At 41.7% G+C, this 27,756-nt stretch overlaps 1 protein-coding gene across 1 annotated transcript in view; it reads right to left on the reverse strand.

The window, feature by feature from the left end:
* LOC132815489 (corticotropin-releasing factor receptor 2-like) overlaps positions 1 to 27,756 on the reverse strand; it is a 207,933-nt gene that overhangs the window by 12,030 nt on the left and 168,147 nt on the right. The window contains exons 9-12 of the mRNA XM_060824454.1: positions 24,120 to 24,192; positions 8,394 to 8,479; positions 1,035 to 1,170; positions 831 to 872 (exon numbers count right to left, since the gene is read on the reverse strand). Of these exons, the coding sequence (XP_060680437.1) occupies positions 831 to 872; positions 1,035 to 1,170; positions 8,394 to 8,479; positions 24,120 to 24,192 (337 nt within the window). The remainder of the gene's footprint in view (positions 1 to 830; positions 873 to 1,034; positions 1,171 to 8,393; positions 8,480 to 24,119; positions 24,193 to 27,756) is intronic.

The raw sequence follows: 27,756 nt of genomic DNA on the forward strand, positions 1-27,756 counted from the left end.
AGGGATCAGTACTTGGACCCACCCCAGCTATCACATTTAGATGAGGGAACCAAATCTAATACCTGCAAGATTGCAGGCAGCACAAAGCTGGGTGTGTGGGTGAAGTGTGAGGAGAATGCAAAAATGCTTCAGTGGGATTTGGATAAGTTGATTGAGTGGGCAAGTGTATGAGTGGACAGATGAAGAATATTGTGGGATTAAAGTGAAGTTGTCCATTTTGCTGAAAAAAAAAACAAGAAGATCGATTATTGTTGAATAGTGACAGATTTGGAAAGTGGGGAGGTGCAACGAGATCTGGGTATCCTTGTACACCAGATACTGAAATCACTACATTCAGGTTTAGTAAGTGATGAAGGAGGCAAATGGTATGTTGGTCTTCATAGTGACAGGATTCAAGTACAAGAGCAGTAATATCTTCTTACAATTGTACTGAGTCTTGGTGAGACAACACATTAGTGTAGTCTTGAAGTCCTGATCTGAGGAAGACTTTATGTCTATGGACAGAGTACAACGAAGGTTTACCCGACTGATTCCTGGGACGGCAGGACTAACATACGAAGAGAGACTAGATCAGTTAGGACCATATTGTGAACTAGTTAGACATGCTGTGTGTGCGCTCTTGGGCTACTATTGTGAGTGGGCAAATGCAAAATATATCGGAGTGACATTCCTTCTTCCATATTGTTGTAGGCTTTAGCTTATTTATTGCAAATACGTAAAGCTCTCTGTCTTCAACAAGTTTTAAAATGTCAAAATTAAAAGCTGCTTTAAAATTATTTATGGCCTCCAGTGCTATCAGAATATTTTCGAAGAACTTATGTCTAACGTACCTCACCATTCAGGAAGCAGTAAAACACAGAGACAAAGAAACCCTGTTAAAAAACAAAAGGTCTGGGTCAGTTCGACAGAAAATTGTATCAGTAACCCCTTACAAAACATTTCAATCACAAAATACTCGAGGAAAACATTCGCCTATCATATTGCATTTGGCACATCGTTAATAAACCGTCAGTTCATCTTGCCAGATTACTCACCTGAAAGGATTGCAGAAATGAATTAAAGTAGATGAAAACAATTTGTGAGATGTCATCTTCGCCTGGGTTGACGAAGAACAACATGTAAGTGATGCCAAGAAGAGGTAACAGAACCAAAGTTGCCTTCACTGCTTTCCTGTAGTGCAGATGATGAAAGGATAATGAATATATTATTTATTAAGAAGCAAGGTAAGAGTCATCTATTAATAATTAAACGTATTTTTGGCCATGTGCCACCTTGGGATAGTTCACGTTGAGTTAGGCTATATTAGTTACAGACAAGAAAAAATTGCATTGAAGCTGCACTTACAGAGTAAATCACTATCTATGGTCATGGACTGACAAGAGAACTGCTTAAGTGAGTCTCCCTGGAGAAGATAATTTCATGAAAATTTACCAAAGAAAATAAATGATATACCCATGATCACATTGCTGTTTGTGGGAGTTTTCCATCTGTGATATGGTTTCTTTGTTGCTAGCATTACAATAATGACTAAACTGTAGAAATATTTAATTGGCCATAAAGTACTTTGAGATTTTAAATAGTTATGAAAATGAATACATAAATGGAATTGTTTCTTCTCCTTTCACTCCACAGTCAATTCAGACCTTGGTAGTGAATTTCTATCCCACATTGAATGGGTGAGAGTGTTTTGTCTCCATATGGAATCTGCTTTACTTCACTCTGTGATGTGAAAATTGCTAGATATTTAGAATATCAAATGAACCAGGCTGAAGAGTCAATATTCACCAGCCCCTACAAATGTGTCTATCTCAGCCATCATCACAGAAAATCTATTTCATTCTACCATCACAAGGACCAAATTACATAAGGAAATACTCAAACCACAGTGGAAAAACTGAATAGGTTTGGTCCCCATATTGAAGGAATGATATACCAGCATTGGAGACAGTCCAGAGAGGAGTCTAAAGGTTGGTTCTAGGTATGGGTGGGATTTTCTTGTGAGAGGTTGGATAGATTGGGCCTGTATTCATTGGATTCAGAAAAATGAGAGGAGACCATACTGAAACATATTGGATTCTTAGCAGGCTTTAAGTGTTGTTTCGTCGAATGGGAGAGCCCAGGATCTGAGGCATAATCTCAGAGTAAAGGGTTGGACCTCTAAGACAGAGATGAGAAAGGAATTCTTCTCCAAGAGATTGTGAATCTTTGGGGTTTTCTTCCACAGAGGGCTGTCGAGGCTGGGAATGCTAAAGTTACTCAAGGCTTAGCTAGATTTTTAATTAATAAGGGAATCAATGGTTATAGACTTAAGGAGGTAAGGTAGAGCTGAGAATGATCAGATCAGCCATAATCTCATTGCATGATGGAGCAAACTCAATAGGGCTGAAGGGCATACTTATACTCAAGAGTCTAATGGTCTTATGGCAATAAGGGAATCAATGGTTATAGACTTAAGGAGGTCAGGTGGAGTTGAGAATGATCAGATCAGCCATAATCTCACTGAATGATGGAGCAAACTTAATAGGGCTGAAGGGCCTACTTATACTCAAGTGCCTAATGGTCTTATGGCAATAATGCAGTAGTGGAAGAATACAGTCTTAGTGATTAAGGATATTGATGTGAGAACATTGTGGAACAAGGGAGGAAAAATTGGTCATTTAGCCCCTCGTGTATTCTGCTTTTCAATGGGATCATGGTTGATAATGTGATCCTACACCATTTAACATGTTACCCATGGGCACCAGCCATTTGCATCCATCATCCATGGAATTGACACCTTATACTTTTCAACCCCTCAAAACCATTATGGCACCTCTGAAATCCATTTGCAGGCCACTGAGAAACCTCAGGGTGCAGGGTGCTTTGGCAACAGGATGCTAAGGAGTCGCATCCTGGATCTGAGGCTTAGGGGTTGCACATCCAAAACAGAGATCAGTCATTTGAGGATATTTAAATGGAGGAAGCTCTCTTCATGATGGCTTAGCTATATTAGAGAAACATAGGAACATAGGATCAGAAGTCAATCATTCAGTCTGTTGACCCTGCCCAACCATTGAAAATTACCAAGATACTACATTATCAGCGTCTTTTTATCAATTTTATTCAAAATATCTTCAAAAACCACAATTTCCCATCCTCAAATTCAGGCTTTACATGACCAATCATTTCAATATTATTCAAGTGTTGCCTTTGGTAAATACCAGGCAGACAGATCCTGATTGATACCTGTTTCCCATAGATGGTTGCTGGGTGCAGAAGACCATTGTGGACTTCATGCCAACCTCTCTGGCTGTCTATCACCTCCGGTGATGACGTTGATATTCCTCTCTGCAATGCCATTCTATTACTGGCTGCCTTTGAGGTCCATGTGCACAATGAAGAAGGAAGCTAAACCTCTCATCATCCCCTTGTTTAAGAGTGAAACCTCACACTGCAGGAGGAGAAAACCAGGAGGACAGAGGATACACGTCAATAAAGTTGTCAAGTGCTGCCTGAAAAAATGCAATATCCCCATTGACTCACAGGAATCTCTAGCCCAAGAATGCTCAAAAAAAGCATTCATTGGAGGTGCCAATCATATCTGCCAGGCTCAGACGGATGCCAAGCGTGAACACTGGGAGTATGCAAAACCCCTTGAATTCTACACAGCCACTTCAGCAAACACCAGTGCCCTACCAGTGACATGATTTTCTGATCCAGTGTTGGACTATTCAGTCACCTCAGGACCCACCATGCTGGAGTGGGATAAAGTCATCCTTGATCCTGAGGGGCTACCTAAGAAGAAGAAGATCCACTTCTGCTCTTTAATTGTATCAACCCAGTTAGTTCATTGGCCGGTTGACGTGGGATCAAGCTTCCACTGAGACCTGTGACTCTGAATGAAAATTCAATGCCAGTTATTCAGCAGGTCAATCTCCATAGTTGCACCTTGTTTTCAATCTTCAGTCTAATTCTCATGAATTGCAGTGGAATTAAGTTTCCTGCTATCGCCGTTTTGTATTTCATTTATACCCAAAATCAGTAATTCAACCAAACCAGGAGAAAAGATTTCTTCTGTGCAATATAGGTAGAAGAACTTTGAAATGTAATTGCACCACACTGAGCGAAATTTTCCCCATTGCCAAGAGGCAGATCAAATATTTTCCATCCATGGATGGAGTTCCACCATTGTGAGCCACTCTGCCATTCTGCCTATTTGCTTTTCAAGAGTAAGCAACAGAAATTACCTCAAACATCATGGGACACTATCTACAAAAGTAAATCTCTTTACATAATGCGTACACATTCAGAGCAGCCTCCTGCTTAGATGGAACTAAATGTGTGGTACCCAGAGGTTGAATGGATTTGCAGCAATAACGGATTTCATTCTTTATAGTTCATATTAGTCTCTCAAAATAAACCTCATATCTTTGAATAGTTGATGCTTTTAATATTCTGCTGAGACCAGCTTCTTTGGACTTGAAGTGATTTACAAAGTACAGTGACATTTCCACAGTGGCATAAAAAAATAGAGAATCATCCAGAGTGATGACATGCTCAGTATGAATCTCATTCAACCTATGACTTTGCTCATCTGGCTGTACATGAGTATGTGTTAAATCTGCTTCCATTAACCTCATGAATATTTTTCATTAAATTTAATCTGCTGAGTACTGAGTGTGCATTGCAGTTCTGGCATCATAGGCATTTTCCTATAAAGTGGAAACCCGAATCTCTCAGATAGCTATTAGAACTAAAGGAAGAAGGTCAAAGTCAGGCTAATGAAGAAACATCAATTTCCTAAGCAAGGGATGACATTATATCTTCAAAAACAAACCCTAGATGCCAAGGGAACCAATTTCTACAGAAGGGATCTCTTATTTGAGACAGGGATGTTACAATTCCTTCTCTCAGAGAGTTAGCCTTTGGAATTCTCTGCCCCACAGTAAGCTGAGGGTGGGGACTGGGTCACTGAGTGTTTTCAAGGCCAAATTGGACAAAAGTTTCATTGGAAGGGTAGTGAAGAGTTACAGGGACAGACAAGAAAGTAGTGTTAAGTCCATATCAAATCAGCAATGGTCTTATTAACTAATGGAGTAAGCTTGAGGGGCTAAATGGCCTGATCCTGTTCATGTTCCTTATGGTCATGTGTTCTGTTCTTCTCATTGTCACCATGAGCAAAGTGGCTGTTCTTGCCTATCCCCTGGTTGCTCTGAGTACTGTGCTCATCCAATTTCAGGGCAGTCAGGAGTTAACTACATTGCTTTGTGTCTGGGCCTCAGTGAAGACAGAGAGAGAAACAGAAAGCTTTGGAAATCCTGAGCAGGTTTGGCAACTTCAGTAGGGAGAAAAGCAGAGTTATATTGTGCAAACACTGCTCCAGAGCGTTCTGAGCTTGGAGATGGGAAGCGCACTTAATTAGATAAGGTGGTGGCTTAACCAGAGCTTGTACCTGTGCATCCCCACCAGGATTAATTCCTGGGCAAGAAGGAATAAATTCAACCTTCACACCACGCTGACAATGAAGGCCCTTAACTGGCCAATTAAGGATCACATTAGGCCCTCAGTCTGTCGTGAGTGGGATTAACCAGGGGACGGGGGGCACTCAATCCAAGATACTTCAAGGCTGATCAAGAGACTGGATATTGAACAAGGGAGTACCCCCACTGCATTTTCTTCCATCATCCCAAACCTGAGAAAACCCCTTTCCCCACCTCCATACATCACTTACCTTTGTCTTGGGTTCTCCACAATCCTGGGCCTCCAGGGAGTGCTCTATCAAGTGCAGCCATGACCTACTCAATGGTGGAGCTAAGTGCAAGAACAGTGAGTCTCTGATTGGCTGGCAGCTCTCACTGGGCAGAGCTTTCATTCCCAGATCTTGATTCTGGATGAAAGCTCGCCACTGACTTCGCTAATGATAGGTGTGTGATTCTGCAGGGGAGAGAGTGTTGTGCAGTCATGGGGGCTATTATGGGATGGGAGGGAAGTGGGATGCCTGGGTGAGGATGTATGAGTCTCTCCCCAGTTGTCCATCTGACTGATGAGACTGCTGATGCCTCAACTAGATACCGCCTGACATTTTGGAGACATGATGAGTCAGTTCAACAAGCTTTGTGGAGATATTTTGCCACTATCCACTTTTTATGTCCAGATATGTTGAACAAAATACAAATGTTTAAGCTGCCTCATGCAGATCTTCTTGCGTTAACATTTAAAGAATAATGCAGTAACACATGCTCTCTGGTGCCTAGTTTGGATTTCACCAAAGTCTCACTGCTCCTGACCTCATTACAGCCTTGTCCAAACATGGACCAAAGAGCTGAACTCCAGAAGTGAGGTGAAAGTGGTTGTCCTTGACATCAAGTTGACTGACTATATCAAAACTGGAGTAAATGGAAATCAGGATATAAACTCTGTCTCGTTGTGATACTAACCACTGGTTACTTGTGGTTGGAATGGATTGAAGTCGCCTCTTTTCAAGGGTGAGTCTAAGAGCTTATTGAATTAGCAGTGGTGGAGAGCCCACTATTAATTCCTAAGGAGGAGAGAAACTTGTCTTACACAAGAGGTAGTTTATTACACAATAGCAATAGATACACACTACATTAACCAGTGTGGCATAATGTCAAAGACAATTAAGATAGAGAGATGACACATCTGATTCCATTGGTACTTTGTGCTAGACTGCATTTCTCCACCCAAAGATTATGCAACAACTTTGGATTCAACAGAGCCTGATGCAGCCTCTACATTAAACCTTCCATATCCATTACCTCATTCAACAGCCTCCACTGGTTGAAGTTATACAAACACAAAAGAGCATTAAAGATATTTCTGAAGTGTTGTAAATCGTATCTGATCCAAATGGCTTTCTGATCTAAGAAGTGTGTGTTTTGAGGCATGTGGGAAAACCTAATGGGGCTGGCAAAATAACAAGTATCACAAGCAAAGTGATGATTGATTGAAGTTTTATCCTGTATTCTTCTATGAGTGGCTATTCCTCACAGAACTAGTTCTGAGAATACATCTTTAATGCTTTTGATATATTCTCTGATGCTTTGCAGGACACTTCTGTTCCATCACTCCTGACTGTGAGCTGTCAGTTCCAGTTCTCAGTTTCTCAGCATGGAAAAACTCATGCAGCTCTGTCTCAGATTTCTCACACTGATCCAGAGGAACAGGGTATAAGTAACACAATCAGCAGAGGAACAACCTTCCCCTCAGCCACTCACCTCGAGTGTCTGATAATCACAACAACTCTCAAAAAGCTTGACACTACCCAGGATACCACCTGATTGGCATAACATCTACAAACATTCACTCCCTCCACTACTGACATTAGCAGAAGTGCATACTATCTATAAGATGCACTGCAGAAATTCATCAAGGCTCCTTAGATAGCATCTTCCAAGCCCATGACCACTTCTATTCAGAAGGACAACGGCAGCAGATACATGGGAATACAAATTGCAAGTTCCCCTCCAAGCCACTCACCATCCTGACTTGGAAATATGTAGCTGTTCCTTCACTGATAATGGGTCAACCTCCGGAACACCTTCCTGAATGGTATGGTGGGTCTAAATACATTAGATGGACTGCAGCAGCTCAAGAAGGCAGCTTAGCATTACCTTTTCGTTGACGAGGATGGGCAACGAATGCTGGCCTACATTCCAGGAAGTTGACAGAATTTGAGGATGAGTGTTGAGAGTATAGGGAGGAGCAGCAAGATGTGTTGGTATGAAGAATGTGCACAAGAATGCTTGGGAGGTCAGTCTCATGCAAGCTCTTGTGTTAAATCCTGGCTTGAGGGAGTGCCACTTTTTTCTGCTGACAGTGCCTACCATTGCCTGCTATATCTATGGAACCCAGTATTCCCCGTGGGCCTTCAGAGTCCACAAGGAAGATTCAGAGATTCAGAACGATAAGCTTTCCACAAGAGGCTTGCATTCTTGTGCTTGCTGTTGCCTTGGGAACAAATATCAAACATAACCTTAACAGCTCACGATGAAGCTCACTGCGAATAAAGCGAGATCTCCAAACTGTTGCTGGCATGCACCATCATCACAGCCAACAACCCCTCCCCACTCTCCCAGCCATCCCTTACAACCAGCAGGTCAGTAAAGCACAAAATCAATCTTTTAAGTGGATTTTCTATTCATAACTCTATTGCAATGAGGAATCCTTGCTACTTCTATTAAATAATAATGATCTGGGTGATGAAGTAACTAGCTTTGAGGAGAGCTGAACATAAAACATGCATTAACTCAGTATTTTTCACATGGATCAGTGCAAACAAATATATTTTCAAAAGACAAAAGTTGACTTCTGTACCCATGAGTGGTTCCAAAAATTGTCAAAAGTAAGAGAAATGGGCTTAACACTTGCATCATGGCCATCTGGGCTTTATTTACCTGTACTGCATTGTCTCTGATGTGGTCGATGCCCTCAGCTTAGTCATCAGGATCCTCACAATGTTGAAGAGAAAGACAAAGTTAACCTGTTCAGAAAAACAGAACATCATAACTGCATCTTTTAAAAAACAGCGATTTACAGTGTGAATAACAGCATATCCATTTGCCATTCTATGAAATTTTGTTGAAGTTGCATTTCTAACTAGAAGCATCTTACCCTATTCTCATCATTGACAAATGATGCAGTGTGTTTGGTTGGTGGAAAACACCAAAATCAATTTACACGCAGTAAAATCCTATAAGCTATGAAGAAGTTGGATTACCTTAGGCTTGATCTAACTAACCTGGTCAGAGCGGGAGAGCCGATCATGGCTGGTGAGAAAACTGTGGTGCTCGGAGGAGAATTCCTAATTCCTTCTAAAAAAATTTACTTTGTATTTGGTTATTTGGTCATTGTAATTGGTGAAGCCAATTACATTGATTCAGGGCAGCTGTTTGCTGCAGGGATCCTAAATAGAAAGCACAATGTCCCTCAATTACTTTCGTCAATGACCTAATGCCTTAAGATAGCCACATTCAAAGCCTAAGAAATAGACTGGCCAAACATTGGGTCAGACATCTCGCATGAGCACTGTACTTGGAATGCAAGTAGGCTCTTGCTGCGCATGTTTGGTACAGTCAAATTTATTGGTCTGAATGGTTAGCTTAACTGATTCTTTTCAGCCACAATGCATTAAACTTGGAGGCATGAGGTAACCCTAACGAGGAGATTTAGAGTGTAGAAGGTGTTTACAAATTCCAGGTTTTAAGCCAGCAAAGCCAACACAAAAATATGATACATTTTTCAAAAATCCTGTTGACATATTTGCATGTGGCACCTCAAGTGTGAAAGACATTTGCAAGATGTGAGTTTTTGTACACGGAGTGGTAACAGCCTAACTTGTCCGACAAAATAGGAGACAAAGGAACTTTGCAAAGAGAAATTAAGCATTTATATGTCAATACTGCTAGACAAAATTCCTTGTGTCGATTTAATTTAATTTATTTTCATCAATAGTGCCAGGAAGACTAGAGGATAGAAAATGCTCTTCCCTTGTTCAAGAAGGGGAGTAGAGACAACCCCTGGAAATTATAGACCAGTGAGCCTAATGTCAGTTGTGTGTAAAGTGTTGGACAAAGTTAGAAGAGATAAGATTTATAATCATCTAGAGAGGAATAAGTTGATTAGGGATAGTCAACATAGTTTTGTGAAGGGTTGATTGTGCCTCACAAACTCGTGCCTCAAGAGTTCTTTGAGATGGTGACGAAACAGGTAGATGAAGGTAAAGTGGTCGAGGTGGTCTATATTGATTTCAGTAAGGCATTTGATAAGGTTCCTCACAGTAGGCTTTTGCACAAAATACGGAGGCATGTGATTGCGGGTGATTTAGCGTTTTGGATTAGAAATTAGCTAGCTGAAAGAAGATAGAGGGTCATGGTTGATGGGAAATGTTCATCCTGGAGGTCAGTTACTCGTGGTGCACTGCAAGGAATGTTTTGGGGGCATTGCTGTTTGTTATTTTTAAAAAGGACCTAGATGAGGACATCGAAGGATGGGTTAGTAAATTTACAGATGACACAAAGGTTGGTGGAGTTGTGGATGGTGCTGAAGGATGTTGCAGGTCACAGAGGGACATAGATACACTGCAGAGCTGGGCTGAGAGATTGCAAATGGAGTTTAATGTGTAAACTGTGAGGTGATTTGCTTTGGAAAGAGCAACAGGAATGCAGAGTAGATATTTGGTAGTGTAGATGAGCAAAAAGATCTCGGTGTCCAGGTACACAGGTCCCTGAAAACTGCCATCCGAGTTCATTGCGTTGTTAAGAAGGCATTCAGCGTGTTAGCTTTTATTGGTAGAGGGATTTTAGAGTAGAGTTTTGGGCACACAAAGTCATGCTGCAGCTGTACAAAACTCTGGTGTGTACAGTTTTGATCACCACATTATAGGAAGGATATGGAAGCTTTGGAAATGGTTCAGAGGAGATTTGCTGGGCTGTTGCCTGGTATGGGAGTTGGTCTTCTGAGGAAAGGCTGAGGGACTTGAGGCTGTTTTCACAAGAGAGAAGAAGGTTGAGAGATGACTTATTTGAGATATACAAAATAATCAGAGTGTTAGATAAGATGGACAGTGAGAAGCCTTTTCCCTTGGATGGTGATGGCTAGCATGAGGGGACATAACTTTAAATTGAGGGTTGATAGATAAAGGACAGATATCAAAGGTAGTTTCTTTACTGAGAGAGTAGTAGAGGTGTGGATTGTGCTGCCTGCAACACCAGTAGACTTGTCAATGTTAAGGCCATTTAAATGGTCATTAAATAAATATATGGATGAAAATGGAATAGTGTAGGATAGATGGGCTTCAGATTGCTTTCACAGATCGATGCAACACTGAGGGCCGAATGGCCTGTACTGCGATGTAATGTTCTAAGTTCCGTGTTCTATAAATAGATATTTCCTGTTGGCAGCAGTGGACTTTCTCTTGCTCGGGATGTCCTAATCCTGCAAAGTAAATTGCGGCCAGGACTGATTTCAACTTTCCTGGGCGAGGAACAGTGAAATCTAAGCCCAGCAATAAAACTTTTAATTCAACCTTAATGACTTTTTAAAATTTGTTCCATTAAATTAGGCGGTACCTTTAAACAGCAACTCACAGGATTCAGGAAGAAAAGAAATATTGTGATCCATCTCACTGACTCCAAAGTTCTATATCTCTATATTAGATTCCATCCAGTATTCCATATTCTCAAAAATTAATTTTACTAAAATACCACCCAATTTTACATTTTTAATCTGATATTACTGACCTCCCCAAGCAGTCTGTTGCACACATTTGCCATACACTAAGGTATGTAGTAAAGCTTGTTTGTTCAGCTTCACTCTCCTGTGATTATGAGTTTGAACTGAATTACAGCTGCACTTTTAGTCATCTGTCTTTCAGATGGAATTTTAAAACAAAGGCCCCTACTGCCTTTTTTTATGGTGGACCTGCAGAAGATCCCATGGGATTATTTAATAAAAAGCAGGAGAATTCTCCCAGTTTCTTGTTTAACATATATCCCAAAGCAACATCACTAAACAACATTCTCATTTATGCTTGCAGGGTGCACAAATGAATCACTGTGTTTGTCTACATTCTAACAGTGACTATTATTCAAAAGTACCTCAGTGCCTGTAAAGCAATATACAACAGTCTGAAGTCATCAAATGCACCATATAAATATAACTCCTCTCTTGCCATCTCTTCCTCCTCTGTGTCACTTCTTAAAATTGATCTCTTTGACAAAACTTCGAGTTACCTGCCTTAATGTCTGTTGAAATGATTTGCCAAACTTAATCTGATAATGCTATCGTGCAACACCTTGGGTCATTCTAAGACACTGAAGTTGCTGCATAAGAAAGAAAACAGTTGTTTTTTGACTTTGGAAAGTTATTCTTTTGACTTTTGGAAAGTTATTCTTTTGACTTTGTTATGTTTGAAATTTATTCTAATATTAATGAGCACCAGAGAAAAATACAATAAAATTATCAGTGGTGTTAGCTTTTAGGTGAGTTCACGAATTCACAATTTCCGTAAATAATTTTTGCGATTGAATAGTTATAAGGCAAATACATTTTCTGCTAATGTGCACAGCCTTGTTTTCAGGCATTGCTATCATTATAAAAGCTTTTCAGTTCCAAAATGATTTAGTACCAATTAGTGTCTTTAATGTCAGTGCTGAGTAAATGCAGATGGAGGGAAGACTGGCTTAAGTTCATTTTGCAATCGTAACGATTTTATTCACCTTTTCTTGGGGTCGATGTGAATTTTTTGCCTTTAACAGTGATTAAGGGTTTAAAACTCAATGACTGAGCTTCGAGTGTTCCTTAGTTCTTCAAGAGCATTGCCTAAGCAGTGCAACATCGGGAGGGGAAATGTACAAAGTGATCAGTTATTGCACCCCAGCAAGGCCAAGAAATTGAAACCTATCATAATTAACTGGCTCAATGCTGTTCTTTCCCATATCAAGCCAAATCTTTCCAAATGACACAACTTTCGCCACTTTGTTCCATTCCACTAACTCAATGCTTTGTAACACTGACTGATTTACTGCTGTAATAATTCACATGGAAGAACCAGTCAATATCTTTCTCAAAGGCTCTTTCTCTAATATATGTGTAAGTACATTGCAATAAGAATTTGTAAACTAAAAGACAGGGGAGCTGAATGGTACAATGAATTAGAAATAGCCTTTAATATCTGAGACCATAATTTAAATACAATCGCTGTGTTCTGAAGCACTCCCTTGGCATTTGGAACACATAATCACAGGGGCAGGCTAAGTGCAGCAGCATATTTAAAAATGAACTAGAGGAACTTGAAGAAGCAAAATATTAAGAGGGAAGTATAAGAAAAAGTCATTGGAGTACATGGTTCATAAAACTTACACCAGCGCAGCAATGTGGCAAAGGAAAGTCCTAGGGAGTGAACAAAGGGAACAGGAGATAATACTGGGGAACACCTCTAATCGGCATAGAGAGTTATTAAAAGGGATGATCATAAAACAAAGAGCTGTGGATACTGAAGATCTGAAACAAAAACAGAAACTGCTAGAGAAATTCAGCAGATCTGGCAGTATTTGTGGAGAAAAAGCAGAATTAATGTTTAAGATCCAGTGAAGGGTCACTAAACTCAAAACATTAATTTTGCTTTCTCTCCACAGATGCTGCTGGACCTGCTGAGTTTCCTCAGAAATTTCTGTTTTTATTTCAGTAAAAGAGGATTCTACGTCATTACTGAAAATTGCTGGGCTGCATATTTGGTGTCAGACACTTCTGCTTTATTGGACTGCAACCTGGCAATGACTTGGACAATTTGGGGAAGTCACACTAGTTCGCACAAAGGGCGAGAGCAAGGTCTTTTGTCTTTGATGTCAGGATCCCAAAGCGAAGCCCAAAGCCCTGCTTGGGAAGTCTGAAATGAATATACTGTAAGGGAATAGGGACACATACTGCAGTTACAGAAATTCAACTGAAGTGAAATCCCACCTTGTAGACCCTATTGCTCCCTTCAGTTGCATATAGAGCATCTGATCTCCTGCCTTTATCCTGACATGCATTCCAGATTCCAAAGGATAGTGGCTTGATCCATAACATTGAAATTATGCAGGATGTAGTAAACAAGCTAAAAGCTGGAGAGCCCTTGGGCACATGCTGCAGGAACCTCCCCACTGAGTGATCCAAGCAGGGAGATCTCCAACTTGCCCAAAGGGGTTGCAGTTGGTCCATTAGTTCACACTGAAGGTGATCTGACCTTGTAGGTGGGCAGTCATCCAGAGACTGAGCCGAACGTTTTTCTTTTGTTCTTGGGATGTTGGCATCCCAAGATGAGCTAAATTGTCCATCCTTAGATGCATTTGACAGGCTGGTGGTGAGCTGCCTTTTTGAACTACAACTGTAAGCTGTTGGTAGACCCACAAAGCTGTTAGGGAGAAAATCCAGGATTTCGACCCAGAAACACCGAAGATATTTTTCTAAGTGATATTTCCAAGTCAAGCTGGTGAGTTGCTTGGAGGGGAACTTGCATGTGATGGTGTTCCATTGTATCTGCTGCACTTGTCTTTCTAGATGACCACTGAGGGTGCTATCTAAGGAGCCATGGTGAATTTCTGCAATGCCCCTTATAGATGGTATACACAGCTGCTGCTGTGCATCGGTGATGGAGAGAGTGAATGTGGATGTAATGCCAATCAAAGTGGGCTACATTGTCATGGATAGTGTCAAGTATCTTGAGTGTTGTTGGAGCTGCATCCATCCAGGCAAGTGTGGAGTATTCCATCATATTCCTGACTTGCACCTTGTAGGTGGTGGACAGACTTTGCAGAATCAGCAGGTGAATTTGTCACTGCAGGACTCCTTGCTTCTGATCCACTTTTGAAGCGACTGTATTTATATTGCTAGCTCAGTTCAGTTTCTGGTCAAGCATAACCCCCAAGATGTTGATAGTAGAGAATTCAGAGATGGTATTCATTGAATGCAAAGGACCAATAGTCAAATTTCCATCTTATTGGAGATGGTCATTGCTCAGCACTTGAGTGACACGAATGTTACTTGATGCTTGTCAGCCCAAGTCCGTATAATATCCTAAAGTTGTGTCTGGACTGCTTCAGTATCTGAGGAGTCGCAAATGATGCTGAACATTGTGCAATCATTGGTTCCCATTTCTGACCTTATGATGGAGAGAAAGTCATTGATGAAGCTACTGAAGATGTTGGGCTTTCTTGCAGTTGGAACTCCTGCAGTGATGCCCTGGAGCTGAGATGATTGATCTCCAATAAGCACACCCATCATCCTTTGCGCCAGGTAGGAATGACTCCAACCATCAGAGAGTTTTCCCTCTGATTCTCGTTGACTCCAATTTGCTAGGGCTCCTTGATGACGCACTTGGACGAATGCAGTCTTGATGTCAAACTCCATCACTCTCACTTCACCTCTGGAATTCAGCTCTTTTGTCTATGTTTAAAACTAAGGCTGTAATGATGCCAGGAGCTCACTTGTCCTGGCAGAATCCAAGCTGAGCATTATTGCTATGAAAATGTTCGTTGAAAGCACTGTTAGTGACAATTTCTGTCACTTCCCCATAACCGAGAGTAAACTGATGGAGAGTAATTGGTTGGGTTGGATTTTGCCTGCCTTTTGAGTACCACACATACCTGGACTGCTTTACACATTATCAGGTAGATGCTAATATTATAACTGTATCAGAATAACTAGGATAGGAGTTGGGCAAGTTCTGGAGCACAAGTTTTCAGTATTATTGCTGGAATGTTGTTAGGATCCTCAGCCTTTCTGGCACTCAATGGTTCCAATCATTTCTTTATATCTCAAGCAGTGTATCATAATGGTTGAAGACTGACATCTGTCTTCATCTCTGGCATTTCTGGGCAAGACTGAAATAGATCACCTATTGGGCACTTCCGGGTGAAGACTGCTGCAAATGCAATGATTTGCTGTGCTCCACTGTCATTCAGGATGAGGAGATTTGTGGATCCTCCTCCTCCAGCATTTTGGTTAATTAATCAGCATCTTTCACAGTTAGATGTGACAGAACAGCAGACCTTAGACTTGATCTGTTGGCTGTGGAATGGTTTAGCTCTGTCTAACACTTGCTTCTTAGCATGCAAATAGTCTTTTTTTTGTTTTGGCATATCAAGAGGGTGACTCTTTGACTTTAGCTGCTGCTGCTGCTCCTTGGCTGTCCTTCTGCACTCTTCATTAAATGCTCTGTGAATAGAATTATATAGGTCCAAATCCCTGCATTACAACTGGTGGAATCTGAATTAGGTAAATAAATCTGGAATATAAATCCAGTCTCATTATTAGCGACCACAAAACTATCATTGATTGTTGTAAAAACTGATTGTGTTTATTAAAATGTCCTATAGAGAAGGAAATCTACCACGCTTAACTACGTGTGAGTCCAGACCCAAAGCACTGTGGTGGCCTCTTAACTGAAAGACTCCAGCAAACCACTCAGTTCAAGGGAATTAGGGATCAGCAATAAATACTAGTCTTGCCAGTGATGCCCACAATTGGTGAAAGAATTAAGAAACCCATCTGTCACAGTAGGAATGAAAGGGGGCTGTGTAACCCTTGTCACTAAACACCCATCCTGCCACTAAACACCCATCTGTTTTGGAGTCCAGAAGATGGTGACATTTGCTAGTTCCCGTAAGAAAAAACAAAAACAAGGCATTGTCCGGACATTCACCATTCAATTAGATGAATTTCTCATTTTGTCACAGTAAGACTGAAAGCCCTTGTGGTGGATGAATCACTCCATGTTAATAAGGAGAACATACATGTCTGCCTTGAAGCATCAGGATGTCTGCAGTCCTGGAGAATCACTATGCCTTTTTATCTTGGTCTTCAATGCACACTGAAATGAAAATGAAGTGCTCCCTCCTCCTGTACTGTGTCTCTGTCAAGTCCTAGCTTTTCTGAGGGCAGTGGATTGTGATTTTGCTAATATCTCCTGGAAGCATCCAGTTCTGAAGAACAAAAAGGTGAGAGTGATCTTCATAACCAATAGGAAGGCAGTCCTTGCCCAGATTTCAGCTTCTTGTTTCTCAGAAAGGGATTGACAATTCTGTCACAACTTAATTAGTGAAACAAAGGCTTCTGGAGCACTGCTCCACATCAATCCCAAAGTAGGTTTCTGCTTCTGCTTCCTTGGGGTACAAACTTCTAAGGAGAGCCCGATTCCTATTTCTGCCACACAGTTGTTCTCACCTCTGCCTAGTCATCTATATGTCCTGCTTATATTGTAAAGTATGTGGCACTGCAACTACCTATGCTATGCAATGCAAATTTTCTGAATATGGATGGTCAATAGAAACTTATAAAAATTGAGACACTAAGGAATTTCTTGCCCCAGAGAGTACTGAATGTCTGGAATTTTCTAACTCAAAGAGTTGTGGAGAGTTGGGGAGACAGGCCGCCTACTTGCTGAATGTTTCAGAGAACACCTCTGGGACACCCGGACCAACCAACCCAACCACCCCGTGGCTCAACACTTTAACTCCCCCTCCCACTCCACCAAGGACATGCAGGTGCTTGGACTCCTCCATCGCCAGACCATAACAACACGACGGTTGGAGGAAGAGCGCCTCATCTTCCGCCTAGGAACCCTCCAACCACAAGGGATGAACTCAGATTTCTCCAGTTTCCTCATTTCCCCTCCCCCCACCTTGTCTCAGTCAAATCCCTCGAACTCAGCACCACCTTCCTAACCTGCAATCTTCTTCCTGACCTCTCCGCCCCCACCCCACTCTGGCCTATCACCCTCACCTTGAGCTCCTTCCACCTATTGCATCTCCAATGCCCCTCCCCCAAGTCCCTTCTCCCTACCTTTTATCTTAGCCTGCTGAACACACTTTCCTCATTCCTGAAGAAGGGCTTATGCCCGAAACGTCAATTCTCCTGTTCCTTGGATGCTGCCTGACCTGCTGCGCTTTTCCAGCAACACATTTTCAGCTCAGTTGTGGAGACTAGAGCACTAAAGAGGAGGTAGATAGATAGATTTTTTTGAAATATCAGGGAATTGAAGGCTATAAGGAACTGGCACTAAAAATGAGTTGCAGCCTGGAAAACACCAGCCATGATCTTGTTGAAAGATAGAGCAAGCTTGCAGGGTTGAAAGGTCTACTCCTGCTCCTATTTCATATCTTCAAACACTTCCACTACTTTGGAATTCCACACAGTGCTTCCACTAACTTTGCCTCAGCACATTAAAATCGGAAGTATCTCAGCTAGAGCTTGTTGAGTGGCCCTTTAAATAGCTCTGGTGCCAGTGGCTTCTTGAATCCTCATATCTGTTACTTCAGGAGTGAACAGGAAAATTTTGACAGTGAAGTAGGACATGGATGGGTCACGGTAACACTAGGCACATGGACACACAAGATGGCCGCCAGACCACAATATGGAGAGAGACACAGCAAACACAGATATTGCCTGGGGCTACTAGAATGCCAGGACAATGTACTCACAACCTAGTTGATTAGTTTAAGGCGAGTGGGGGAAGAGAATACACATGGGTAGCGTATACTGCCCACCGAAGTGTCTGGGTCCAGACAACACCATTGATTGAAATGCTAACTGTTTGATACAGACCCAATACGTAGTGCTAATAGCCAGGGCTGCAGTAATCATCCTTCTCAGGAAGAGCGATAAGCAACCATTACTACAGTAATGGACTTCTGCGCAGACACTGAAATTGACAATGTCTGTGCTAAAATTGACAATGATGTGGTGAAATTAACAAAGGCTGTGCTGGAACTGACAATGACTGCAATGAAACTATCAACAATTCTGCAATGGTTACAATACACAAACTATGTTACAAAGACATTACCTCATCACTGACCTATTTATCACAAAATGTATAAAAGTATCTTGACATGTGCTCCGCGTTGAGAGAAGAATGGCAGCTGACCACTATGCTGTTGGTGTCTTTCTCTCCCAAACTCCGGTATTTCCTTGTACAATGAACTTTGTCATTGAACCCTGACTCTGACTCAGAGGCTGGTGATTTTCCCCACAACAATTACACGTGAACTGCCCAATTTCGATCTCTTGACATTCTGACGACTTGATCATGCATGCCTTGTGACGTTGGGCACACCGAAACATAGAAATAGGAGGAGAAGCAGGCCATTTAGCCCTTCAAACCCATTCTGCTATTCAATATGATCATGGCTGATCATTCAACGCAACACCCTATTCCCGCTTTCTCCCACTACCCTTTGATCCCTTTAGCCCTAAGAACTCTATTTAACTCTTTCTTGAAAACATTCAATGCTTTGGCCTCAACCACCTTCTGTGACAAAGAATTCCACAGGCTCACCATTCTCTGCTGAAGAAATTTCTCATTGTCTCAGTCCTAACTGGCCTATTTCCTATCGTTAGATTGTGATGCCTGGTTCTGGACTGTCTAAATTGGGAATATCCTTCCTGTGTTTACCGTGACTAGACCTGTTAGAATTGTATAGGTCTCTGTGCGATCACCCCTCCTCAATCTTTTAAACTACAGTGGCTATAATCCTAACTGATCCAATCTCACTTCATACATGCTGGAGATTTGACACCATATTCTACCTGACTCAACTCAAGCTTTTTAAGTTGTGCAGGACGTACACTATGATACCTCTCACACTATAAGTGTGCAGGTTTTGTATTTAAATTGACACACTGTGTTGTGTCGATGAATTTTGTGTCTAATAGTTTTCTTTTAAATAGATTTCCTGTTTAGAATGTAATATGCAGTGCTTAGATCAATCTGTTTTTTCCCCAATAAACCGCTGTCCCTTCTACATAACAATTAAGGTTTTCCATTCAATCACCCTTCTGCTTGTGTGTGAACATCAGCACCAATCAAGAGATGTGAATGCTTCTTGCAAACTTACTGACAGCAGTAGGTTTAAAAACTGGGATGATAGATAGGTCATGCTGCATGAGACATACTCTGTGCCCAGCTGCCAGATTCTGTATCTGCAGAACAGGGTGATGAGGTTTTTCCTTGATAGGCAATTACTGGTTATGGAGACTACAAGCTAGATCGTGACAGCAGTTACAATGACATAGATATATATGAAGGCATGATTAACTGCTGCATGATAATAACGATATGCTCTGCTTCAAATGGTGCTGCATGAAAATGGCTTTGCCATGGTGACCAGCAATCAGAAAGACGTGTCACCGTTCATAACACAATACCATTACACCTGGTCACAGCTATGGGATGTACTTCACATTGTTTGGAGTGATCTTTACCTTCCACTGTTAACATATACCAAGCGTTGACACTAAATGCTTCCTTTTTGATCATTTTCTCTTCTGTTTAAGGCCTTGTCCCATTACGTCCTGTCAAAGGATTTTAGGTATAATAGGATCTTCCACCTTTTCATTCAGAATATCTGTCTCCTTGTAAACCCCTTTCACTGACCGATCCCCTTAACCAAAGTGACAACTTGCATTTACTTAGCACCTAATGCATAGTAAAATGTCCCAAAAGAAATATCAGTAAGACATTTAGAAAAAGAAGCTGTGAATAGGAGGGTAGTCAACAGCGTGGTCAAATAAATGGGTTTTAGAGTATTTTAATGGAGTGGCGAGGTACAAAGGAAGCATTTAAATTTACGACTTTGGGATAGGATACAGATAGCAGAGACTCAGAATCACAGATTGTTATGGCATAGAAGGAGACCAGTTGACCTTGGTGTCGAAATGAGCATAATTCTTCATGCCAATCTCTTGCTTTTCCCCCATTATTGCATGTCATTTTTATCCAAATAATCACCCAAAGCCCTTTTGAAGGCATCAATTGAACCTCCCTCCATCGCACTTCAGGGCAGTACTTTCCATTTCCTAAGAACCTGCTGAGTGAAAAAAGTTTTCCTCCTTTCACTCCTGCTTCTTCTGCAGGTCACTTCAAATCCATGCCCTCTTATTCTTGTTCCTTTTATGAGCAGGAACAGCTTCTCCATGTTTACTCTATCCAGCTACACGTGGATTCGAAAAACCCTATCAGATCTCCTCTTAGCCTCCTTCTCTCCAAAACTCTCCAATTTATCCTTGTAACTGAAGTTCCTCATCCCTGGAAACATTCTTGTAAGTCATTTCTGTACTCTCTCCAATGTATTCCCATCCTATTATGTGATGCCCAGTGGTGGGGTTGAACATGTCTACTTGAGCTAAGATATATAGAGCAGAGAGGGTGGGCATTTGATAAGGTGCGCAGTTGAATCTGGAGGTGACAAAGGCATGGATAAAATTTTTGTCCGCAAATGGTTTGATACAAGGATAGAGGCAGGAAATGGGTGAACGCACTCTTTGCGATATAGAAAAAAAGGTGAAAGCTCCAAACATCAATTAGGATGTTGAGATAGTGATCAGTTTGGTTGAGCTTGGACAGTAATGGGGACAATGATGGATCTGATGGAAAAGTTATGGCATGCCATTTTAGCTAGAAACTGAAATAAAGATCATTTCACTCTTTTCAACATTTGCCAGTTGCTTAGCTACTGCCTCAGGCTCAGAATCATGTGCTGAATTTGACCCTGAGCTGGGTTTATCTCCAGGACAATAACTGCAGGCTCTACCTTTGTTCTACCACCTATTTACAGAGGCTGGTTCATGGAAGAGTTTGTGTGTGTCCTGCATTCTAGGACTCCTGCTGTGTTCAGATCGGATTGCAGGGTCCTTGTGTTCAGTGGGAGGCAGGGGACCTGGGACAGGAGCAACATTGGGGCCCATGGTTTCTTCCCTGCCTCTGCTTATTTCTGCCTTTCCAATGATGCTGAATCATTTCTTAATGCCCGTGTCACTTTAAGTTGACAAATACAATACAAGCGCATACAAATCATCTATTAACTGAGCTCAACTAAAACTCTGCTGCCCATAACATAACCACTTACAACAACATTTTCTTCTCACATTTACTTCTTATCTTATTTGTCTTTTCCTTTTAAAAATATGCAGCTTATATGTACTTCGGGAATAGAGTCGTGGAGTCAGAATCAGAGATGTACAGCATGGAAACAGACCCTTCGGACCAACTCATCCATGCCGATCAGATATCCCAACCCAATCTAGTCCCACCTGCCAGCACCCGACCCATATCCCTCCAAGCCCTCCCAATTCATATACTCATCCAAATGCCTTTTAAATGTTGCAATTGTACCAGCCTCCTCCACTTCCTCTGGCAGCTCATTCCATACACGTACCACCCTCTGCGTGAAAATATTGCCCCTTAGGTCTCTTTTATATCTTTCCCCTCTTATCCTAAACCTAAGCCCTCTAGTTCTGGACTCCACGATCCCAGGGAAAAGACTTTGTCTATTTACCCTATCCATACCCCTCATAATTTTGTAAACTTCTATAAGGTCATCCCTCAGCCTCCAACGCTCCAGGGAAAAGAACCCCAGCTTGTTCAGCCTCACCTTATAGCTCAAATCTACCAACCCTGGCAATATCCTTGTAAATCTTTTCTGAACCCTTTCAAGTTTCACAACATCTTTCCGATAGGAAGGAGACCAGGATTGCCAGCAATATTCCAACAGTGGCCTAACCAATGTCCTGTACAGCCGCAACTTGACCTCCCACCTCCTGTATTCGATACTCTGACCAATAAAGGAAAAACATACCAAACACCTCCTTCACTATCCTATCTACCTGCAACTCCACTTTCAAGGAGCTATGAATCTGCACTCCAAGGTTTTTTTGTTCAGCAACACTCCCTAGGACCAATACGTCCTGCTAGGATTTGCTTTCCCAAAATGCAGCACCTCACATTTATCTGAATTAAACTCCATCTGCCACTTCTCAGCCCATTGGCCCACTGGTTCTCATCTACCACCCCACCAACCTCCATATACAGCGTATCATCCGCCGTCATTTCCGCCACCTCCAAACGGACCCCACCACCAGGGATATATTTCTCTCCCCTCCCCTATCAGCGTTCCAAAGACCACTCCCTCCGTGACTCCCTCGTCAGGTCCACACCCCCCACCAACCCAACCTCCACTCACAGCACCTTCCCCTGCAACCGCAAGAAATGCAAAACTTGCGCCCACACCTCCTCCCTTACTTCTCTCCAAGGCCCCAAGAGATCCTTCCAAACACGCCACAAATTCACCTGCACCTCCACACACATCATCTATTGCATCCGCTGCACCCGATGTGGCCTCCTCTATATTGGGGAGACAGGCCGCCTACTTGCAGAACGTTTCAGAGAACACCTCTGGGACACCCGTACCAATCAACCCAACCACCCTGTGGCTCAACACTTTAACTCCCCCTCCCACTCCACCAAGGACATGCAGGTCCTTGGACTCCTCCACCACCAGGCCATAACAACATGACAGTTGGAGGAAGAGCGCCTCATCTTCCGCCAAGGAACCCTCCAACCACAAGGGATGAACTCAGATTTCTCCAGTTTCCTCATTTCCCCTCCCTCCACCTTGTCTCAGTCAAATCCCTCGAACTCAGCACCGCCCTCCTAACCTGCAATCTTCTTCCTGACCTCTCCGCCCCCACCCCCACTCCGGCCTATCACCCTCACCTTGACCTCCTTCCACCTATTGCATTTCGAACGCCCCTTCCCTAAGTCCCTCCTCCCTACCTTTTATCTTAGCCTGCTGGACACACTTTCCTCATTCCTGAAGAAGGGCTTATGCCCGAAACGTCGAATCTCCTGTTCCTTGGATGCTGCCTGACCTGCTGCGCTTTTCCAGCAACACATTTTCAGCATTGGCCCGTCTGATCAAGATCCCATTGTAATCTGAGGTAACCTTCTTCGTTGTCCACTACACCTCCAATTTTGGTGTCATTAGGAAACTTACTAACTATACCTCTTATACTCACATCCAAATCATTACATAAATGATGAAAAGTAGTGGACCCAGCAACGGTCCTTGTGGCACTCCACTGGTCACAGGCCTCCAGTCTCAAAAACAACCCTCCACCACCACCCTGTCTTCTACCTTTGAGTCAGTTCTGTATCCAAATGGCTATAGATTTGCTTGATGAGTAATTACCAAATTCCATCTAGTTTACCTTCTATCATTTTGTGTGATACAATGATAATGGATTTCTTAACTGACTGTAGTAATCAATCTCCATCAGTTCTCTTACGGACCCAGACACAACAGGAAGAAAACTCCACTGTGGATAGCATTGGGAAACATGGGTCCAAAGTCAACTGGTCCTTTAAAACTTGCTACATTTTCCACACATCACATCTAAAATTTTTTTCCTGTCTGCAACTTGTTTTACGAATTATCTCAAGAGGCTGTACCACAGAATATAAGTAGGGTATATTTTCACTGGCTCACAATCTTTGAGGGATGTAATGCATTGATATGGAAAATGAGGTCCAGGTGTCAAAAGTGAAAGGGCTCTATTTCACGACAATAATTTTTGCATCTTGGTGAGCACAGAGTTGCAGAAAAGAAATCCAGAAAAGCACTATGACATGTTAATAATAAATGTAGTGAACAAGTAATCATAGGGCCAATTTTAGGAAATTGCAGCCCGACTGCGTCACAAATGTAAGTGGAGCAAAGGCACTACTTCCCCCGTGTCCATCAAGTGAGGCTCCTATACAGTAGCATAATTCCAGCATATCTGCACTAATGTATTTACACACTTACCAGCAGTACGAGTATCACTGGCCCCTGATAGACATAGTCCATATATTTCCCTGGTACTTTTCCAAACCAGCATCTGCAAACATCAAGATTCATATCAATTGCCACTGGCTTTGTTCCAATATAATCACTGCATTGGCAGTCTGATTTATTCAGCTGATTTACAAGTAGCAATTTTAAAATAAAATGACACAAAACTACAGACAATGACAAAGAATAAGGAGCGTTAATCATTTCCTGCACTATAACTTACATAACTACCTTAATGTCCTCACGTATTTTAATTTACTGAAGTGGGACTTTCTGGAAGTACTTTGTCAATGCAGTGAAAACACATCCAATATAACCCCTTTGTCTTGCAATCACAATAACTGGTTACAAAATGCAGATTTTAGACTTAATTGCAGTTAAACATATGCGGAGCTCGCTAGTAACATAATTGGTCAATGCATTCCCTGTTTTAGGGCTAAGTTAGCAGGTTCCCAGTCTCTGCGGTTAGATAATGCAAGAGTCTAGATTAGAGGGGTGCTGGAAAAGCACAGCAGGTCAGGCAGCATCTGAGGAGCAGGATGCTGCCTGACCTGCTGTGCTTTTCCAGCACCACTTGAATCTGGAAACTCTGATTTCCAGCATCTGTAGTCCTCACTTTTGCCTGTTAGATAATGCAAGGCAGGGCAGCAGTTAGGTTACAATGGCTGACTCAAGAGCATTTAGATTGAGTCCAGTAAAAGTCAGCAAGGAACCCTGCTCATAATTCCTGTTAGAAAGCCAATGTGATTTTCAGAAGGCTTTTGATAAACTCCCCCACGGGAGGCCGTTTAGAAAAAAAAGGTGTGGTTTGGGAGATAACATATTGGCATAGTTTAATGATTAGCTAACAGATAGAAAACAGAGTAGGAATAAAAGGACAATTCTTGTACTGGCAGAGAGTGACTAGTTGGCTCCTGCAAGGGATTAAGTGGCTGGGCCCCAGCTGTTCACATTAGATATCAATGATATGGAGGTGGGATCCAAAGGAATGTTTTTAAATTTGCAGATGATACAAGTTAAATGAGAACATGTATTGTGAAGAAGTTGTGACACAGCTTCAGGAGGTTTTGGACAGTCTTAGTAAATAGGCAAGAGCATGGTGGTTGGCACATAATGTGGAAAAATGAGGTTATTCACATTGATAGGTGGACAGATGTGTGAAATATTTCTTAAAAGGCAAAAGGTTGGAAAGTGTAGGTTTACAAAGCAAACCTGTTGTAGGTAACTGAGGATTGACATGCAGATGCAGCAAGTCATGGGAAAACTAATGGAAGTTTAGCCTTTATTGAAAGAGGATTGGAATACAGGAAAGGTGAAGTCTTTCTTCAGTTGTACCAGAGCTTGGTTAGAGTACACCTGGAGTAATGTGGACAGTTTTGGTCTCCTTAGCTCAGGGAACATTTTAATACCATAGAAGAGATCTAATGCAGATTTTTCAGACTGGTTCCTGGGATAGTAGTACTGTCTTATGAAGAGAAATTGAACAGACTAGGCCTGTGTTCTCTGGAGTTTTGAAGAATAGGAGATGATCGCAGTGAAGCTTATACAATGCTTAAAGGGGTAGACAAGCTAGATGCAGGCAAAATATTCCCACTGGCTAGAGAGTCTACAACTACGTGGTACACAATTTAAAACTAAGGAGAACGTCATTTAGGTCCAAGATAGGGAGAATTTATTTTTGCTCAGAGGGTTATGAACATTTGGAATTCTCTACCACAGAAGGCTGTGGAAAATGTAAGAAGTGTGTGATTATGTTTAAGGCAGAGATAGATAGATTTCTGAATATAGGGTTATGGGGATGGAGTGAGTATAGGCATTTAAGTGCAGTTATGTGCAATCAGCAATCATATTATTTGATGGGATAGGCTTGAGGGGCTGAATGGCATACTTCTATTCCTACGTTCCTATGTGTGCACAGTGGAGAGAGATAAGGAACAGGAATTGTAATGATGAATACCATTGTCATTTAAACTGAGATTATTGTCTAGATTCACACTCAAAGATTCAGAGGTTGTCTGTGACACTAGAATGACAGGTGCCAATTGCAAGGAAATTGTAAAAGAGAGAGGAAAGCTATTACTTCAAGATTATCCAGTTAGCAAATGAAGAGTTGCATTTAAGGAAATGCCTGTGTTGCAGAGAATGAGCCGATTGTTTATCTTGTAGATATTAAAATGTCAATATTCAAAGGCAGCAATAATTTATACTGCGTGAGAAAACATTGATGATTAGTTGACAAGTTGACTCTGTTTGGTAGAGACATTTGGTTTAATTATAGCATCTGGAACTATTTCCTTCTCCTGCAGAGGACATGTCCCTGCTGCATGTACATAAAAGATAAAAATCAAAGTCAGCATAGTCCTATTCTTTCATTAGAGAGATAACTGATGGTGGCTTAATGTGAGGGTCACCATGCCTCAGGCAAGGGGCAAGTTTGAGAAGGAGGAGCCTTCACGGTAACCTCAATCAGTTGGGAAATTGAACACGCAACTTTGGTATCACTGTCCTCTGTATTGCAAACCAACTGTCCAGCCAATTGAGCTAACTAACCCCGTGCCTGAATATATTCAGCTTTCAGCAAGTGTAAATGAGCCAAATTGCAAACCCAACAGATCATTTTAATTTGGTTCCTCATGTAATTCTTAGCACACGTAGCACTGACCAATGCCAATCACATCTGACATCAGGCATTATGTTGCTATCTTCCTATTACAAACTGTTGAAAAGACATAAGTGGAACAGTTCAATAACTGGAAGATCCTATCAAACACCTTGTCTATTCTGAAATGTGAAGGTGTATATGTGCAAATTTAAGTACAACTATACATGTAATGCAGGCTCGAAAGGCAGAATGGCCTACTCCTGCATTTATTGTCTATTGTAAGTAAATATGAGTGCTCATGTATGCCCCGGGTCAGTTTCCTGTTCAAAGAGAAATCATCTTGTCAAAAGGCAAACAGTGAGAAAATGAAAGAACATGTGGGTACCAGTGAAGCTGGAATTTCAACAGTTTAGCTGTTTTCAAAAGGTCAAAGGCACATTTTGCAAACAACACTGGCATGAACTGCCATGGTAGCAGAGGCAGCACTAAATTATAAGATCATGAAGAATTTAAGGTTGTGTTTGATGATCTCAGTCAACGTGCACAGCCTTATGACACTCAAGACACCAACCAGATCAACATGATGCTGTTCTTTGTGGGTGGAAGATTTTATGCACCAGCACAGATTTTGATTCTTCATTGTCTTCAGAATGCGATGAGACTAAATAATTTCAGTGTGAACAGCCAATACCAGACTGTGTAAGCTTTATTACATCCTAAGAGTAAAGCTTTCTACATAACAGATGGGATTTTCCATCTCAGTGCTCTTTGTATATAGTGGGAGTTCATGTCAGGGAAATGGATAGTGTCAACTCAATGATTTCCTCGTTATTGATTTTAATGGTCAGAATACTTACACACAGTGGGAAGCATCTTGTACATCTGAACACTCACCAATCAATATGCTTTAAATACTGACACTCAGAAACATCCTGTTGATAAGAACACACATCAAGAACATCCCATAAAGACTGACAAATAACAAGGAACATCCTGCAAATTCTGGCA

This window comes from Hemiscyllium ocellatum, chromosome 4 (assembly GCF_020745735.1).
Source record: "Hemiscyllium ocellatum isolate sHemOce1 chromosome 4, sHemOce1.pat.X.cur, whole genome shotgun sequence".
NCBI classification, from domain to species: Eukaryota; Metazoa; Chordata; class Chondrichthyes; order Orectolobiformes; family Hemiscylliidae; genus Hemiscyllium; species Hemiscyllium ocellatum.